Source organism: Charadrius vociferus, unplaced genomic scaffold, assembly GCF_000708025.1.
Source record: "Charadrius vociferus isolate BGI_N301 unplaced genomic scaffold, ASM70802v2 scaffold411, whole genome shotgun sequence".
Lineage (NCBI taxonomy): Eukaryota > Metazoa > Chordata > Aves > Charadriiformes > Charadriidae > Charadrius > Charadrius vociferus.
In genome coordinates, this window is record NW_009646935.1 from 3536817 (window position 1) to 3541918 (window position 5102).

At 51.5% G+C, this 5102-nt stretch overlaps 1 protein-coding gene across 1 annotated transcript in view; it reads right to left on the bottom strand.

The window, feature by feature from the left end:
• ACSS1 (acyl-CoA synthetase short-chain family member 1) overlaps positions 1–4570 on the bottom strand; it is a 39037-nt gene extending 34467 nt beyond the window's left edge. The window contains exon 1 of the mRNA XM_009894861.1: positions 4389–4570. Coding sequence (XP_009893163.1) covers positions 4389–4570 — 182 coding nt within the window. The remainder of the gene's footprint in view (positions 1–4388) is intronic.
• Positions 4571–5102: the final 532 nt, after the last annotated feature.

Genomic DNA, 5102 nt, shown 5'->3' on the forward strand with positions numbered 1-5102 from the left:
GACAGCCCTGCAGCGGCGCGGCCCCGGGATGGCCCCCGCAGGCAGGGACACCCCCGGGAGCATCCCCCACCCAAAGATACCCCCGCCAAAGGAGGGCCCCGCACCCAGAGAGACGCGGCCGCGGCCTCACAGCCTTGAGAACACCCGCAGCACGCACCCAGAGGAGACACCTGCCCAAATTCACCCTCTGTGTCCACGCAGCCCTGGTAGCAACCCACACGCACATCCACGGAGTGACCTGGTGACCTGCAGAGATACACCTCTGCGTACACCACCCTGGGAACGCCACCGGCACCCACGTACAGGCAGAAGTGTACCCTCGTCACCACAGACGCACGTACGGGATGCACGTACAGCAACGCTCTCGCATGCGGGCACGCTGTTCCCATCAACAGCGGTTGTTCATCGCCACAGGCACGCCTGGACACCAACCCCCAAGTCAGCACGGTCAGCGGCACGGCCCTCAAACAGCACGGCCAACCCTCACACGCGGCCAGCGCTGGTGCACCCGGGGAGGTGGCCAACACGCTGTGCCCTCGCGCACTGCCGCCGCGTGTCATAGCCCTGTCCCTTCTTTGCTCAAAATGGGGTGAGCCTCTCTAAGCGGGTACACATCCGTGCTTTGCTCGGCAGCCCTGCGAGCATCATCGTTACCACAACGTGGAGCTCCTGGCTTTGGTATCATCACACTTCTTCCTCCATCTTAACCTCAGGACCAGATTTAAGCCTGACTTTATAGGGCAAACCCTCCACAATGAGCCGCGAGATTTTACAGCAGGTAACACAGAGCTTCTTCCCTGACCATAGCAGGTCTTTGCTGGCGCGAAGAACCTAATCCTTTTAGGCAGTTCGGTCCAACCTCCCAGCACAGAGTTTGAAAACTCACACGAGAGCAGCAAGGTCTGGGCATCCTTAAGAGGTGTCCAACTACCTGAGCGCCAACTCAGCTCACTCCCGGAGTTTGGGCAGACAGAGCACATTTCACGTTCAAGATTAAAAACTTGAACCTACTCTTTATGCTGAGCTGAAGCTTGTTCTGGCAGTGGTAAAGACAAGTAGTGTTTTCTATAAATTTTTCCCATCCTAGAAATATCAGCAGTCACTTTACCTAGGTAAATAATACAGATTTTATCAAGATTTTGATTTCTGGCACTTCTGTCGTTTTCAGCTGTTTTATAGGTAGCATACAAGAACGAATCTTCTCTTAACTTCCTTGTTAAAGTTGGCGTTGCCTGCTGAAGTTGGCTAATACAGTTCTGTATTCCTTCCGTGTGGTTTGAATGCCCGTGTTTCAGTTTGCCGAAGCGCCAAATTACCAAGAGCAGTACTTGTGCCACCTGGTGCCAGACAGGAGTATGGAGAGCTCTTTAGCTTTCCCTTGGTTTCCGTAAGGATTGCTCAAAAGTTTTCTATCATAGATTACTTAGGTGCAAATCACACCCCTGCCCAGGATTTCAGAGGAATACTTCTCACAGAACAAGCAAATGAGTTGTCAAAAAAACCCTAAGCATGAATTTCAATTCTTTGGCCTGAAAAGGTAGCTGCTTCATTTGCAGACCTTGAAATCTTCTGGGAATGGTGCCCTTTTCTGGTTTTCTTCCACATAAGGCTGATTTTCCTTTTCCACCACCAAGTTTTATTTTTCTCATGCTTCACCAGACCACCCTCCACCCTCAAGTTTTGACTGTCTTTTTCCTCAAAGAAAGCCGTGACCATCATCATCATTTTAGGACGAGGGGGAATGCCTTCAAACCGGAAGAGGGTAGATTTAGATTAGATACCAGGAAGAAACTTTTCACTCTGAGGGTGGTGAGGCACTGGAACAGGTTGCCCAGGGAAGCTGTGGATGCCCCATCCCTGGAGGTGTTCAAGGCCAGGCTGGATGGGGCTTTGAGCAACCTGGTCTAGTGGGAGGTGTCCCTGCCCATGGGAGGGGGGTTGGAACTCGATGATCTTCAAGGTCCCTTCCAACCTAAACCATTCTATGATATCATTCTATGATCAACACAACTCAGATGTAATCCAGCCTGGAGGCCACCCAATCGCCACCCAGTCGCCCCATTCAGGTGGGATGCTGGGCAAGGCAAGCACAACCCCAAATCTCCTTTCTTGCCTCCAAGAGAGCTGAGGAGAGGGGAGATGAGTCCCGGAGATTTTGCGATACCTACTTGCCCTAGCTATGACTTTATGGTGGCAAAGGCTGGCATCAGGCTGTTGACTTTTGAGAACCAAGGGGTGTTACAGCAATTCTCATTATTAAATATGGCACCGGAGTATGCCAGGAAAGGATGGTGCTGGATAAAATACAGGTTATGGAATTGCTACCTGCATTAGCTGTGTCTCCATTCGGAAGATCCTCCTGGCATTATGAAGTCCAAAGAGCAATGCTGGCGTTACCAGCCCTGGCGAAGTCTGGTTACTGTGATCTACAAATGCCACCTCTCTTATGGCAGCTCCCAAAGGCTTGTGGCTGCCAGGGCAGAAGAAGTCATTCCCTGCTGCAGCCAAGTCCCCTGCCGCAGCCTCCTGGTCCAGCCAGGCAACCTCAATGCCCTGCGAGAGATTTTTAGCAGCTAACAGGCTCACCTGCTGAATAGGTGCAGCCCGTGGCATATATGAAAGGTCTTCTGTGCTGATACCACGGCAGGCGCTGATGAACCAAGCCAGCACTGCTTTGAGTAGGGGGTGAGTTTGGCTGTGAATATCTGTTGATCAGAGCTGTGGCCAAAAAAAAATCAAAACCAAAAAACCCAACCTCCCACATCTTTCTATTCCTTTTCTTACTGCTACCAGCAGTTAGTTATTGGCCTCGTCTTTGATTCCTGCCAACATGTACAAGATTTACTCCATGTGGCGTGGAAGACCTAAAACTGCCAGCATAAAGCTGAGCACAGGCAGAGGTGTTTGCAGGATGGGGACCTTCAACTGGAAAGACTCGGGCACAGGATTTTAATCCCTACTGAGTTAAGGAGCACCTGGCATCCTAGCAACCCTGGCTGGCTTTTCCACATCCATCTCTGGCCGGCTGGAGATAGTTTGAAGCCTCAGCCTTCAGCTGAAGCCGTCCTGGTTAGAGCTGGGACTCCACCAGGCGGGCTAATCCCAGCCACAGCCTCCACGCCACAGTAACTCTCCATGGGCTCATTTTGCATTTACCCCACAGACCACCTTCCTCTCGCTCTCTCTGGTGTGACAGCCTGGAGAGCATCAGTCCTGTGCCACCGGGGAGAGAGAAGATATCAGGGGATTTCTGCTTGTGCCCCTCTCGCAGGCACAGCTACCCTACGGGCACGCACACCGATGCCCTCCAACCACTTTGCTTTGCCTTTCGATCTTTTCTAGCAAAGCAGGTATTTGACATGAGTTATGTTACTCAATTGCTCGTCTCCCTGTTTTTCCCTTAATGACCTAAAGAGGAGAGTAAGAAGATGGTGAAATCCATAACTGCTGCTTGGTTATCACTGTTCTGCTCCCAAAGGTACTTTCCAGCACTCTTCCTACATGGTGTGCACACAGCTCACATCTGGGCCCGTAAAGAAAGACAGGGCCAGGAAAAAACATCATTATAGAGCCATGTACACGCCGGTCTGCGTTAGAAATCTTCCCAAGTCACAATTAACCCAGATTTTAATAAAAATCTTTTGATCATTTTCAGCTACATTTGGGCCTGCAGATGAAATTGGACATGTTCCCAGGCGGCTGTTCCAGTGGATTTGTGGGCCCATTCAGCTCCATCTGCAGAGGAGAAGGCTCAGAGGGAGGTTTAGAGTGGGGATGAAATAACGCTAAAATGCAGTTGTTTGGGTACCACTTTTAACTCAGTGGCACAGATCAGCAATGGACCTTGGGTCCAAAGCAACAGGAACTACAGTGGGTTTGAAGGAGCAGAGTACTCGAGCTAATCAGGGCCATGAATCTTTGCCAGATCTGCTCACATCTAGCCACACCTGAAATAAAGGTCTAAATAGTGTGAAAAATAAAGATTTGTTGTACTTCCATTTACGAATGTGCAATAAATGCCCAGTAAGTGACAAGGGAGAAAAACAATATTGAGAAATATCCAGATAACTGAAGTGCTTTTAGACAGATGTAAAGAGACTAAAAAACATCTCTATAGCACCGTCCTGCAAACATTTAACTCACGAGATGGCACATTTTTCCCTTAAATTGCCTGAAAGGTTTGCATTTTCTGTACGCAGTACAAACAACACTTGAAAGTGTTAAAAAAAAAAAAAAATCACGAACAGAAATGCCTTTCTCCGCCAAGAATGTTTCAAGATGCGTGATATAAATTCATGATAAGGCTGTTGGGGACCCAGCGCCCAGCTGAGCGCAGAGGCAGATGCAGCGCGTGGCACGGGACCGCGGTGCAGAACCCAGCCCCGCACCAAGAAGCAGGAGAGCGCAGGCGTCTGCCGTGCGAAGTCCGGCTGCAGAGCGTGGCGCAACGCATGGCACGAGGCATGGCTGCCACGTGCACGGTGGCACTACACAGTGCGGGAGCACCCTGCAGGGTCGCGGGCATGGGGGGGCGGCTGGTGCTCCCCAAGGCTGTCTGTCCAGAGTCCATGGAGGGCATGTCATGTTTGGCATCAGAGAACCAATACCTCAGTGGTGCTGCTCAGGGGCCGGTACCTAGCGCGGTGTCAGCTTCCCTCTCCTCTGGAGACTCCTTGCCACCACTGGTACGGTATGGCACTGGGGCAGTCAGTCGCAAAAGACAGCACTGCTCTTTCTGCGTACCCTTCCCCGCTAGCGCCCCTACTCTCCATCACACCTGTCATTAGCCTGACCAGGTCAGCAGTTGTCCCACCCTCAAGGGTTTCCTGCTCAAGGCTGGATGTCAAACCAAAGGGATTCAGTGCTGTTGTTGATACTGATTAACACTCAACGTTCCTCGCCATTTGGCTCCTCTCCTGCAGCAGCAGTCTGCACTGGTTTTACTACATGCTTTGTTCCAGAAAGTCCTTGCTGATGCAGTGCCCAGCCACGTACTGGTTGTGCTGGTCCCATTCCCTGGGCACCACAGTGCCCAACCACATGCTGGTGGTGCCGGTCCCAGTCCCCGGGCAGCGCATTGCCCAGCCACATACTGGTTGTGC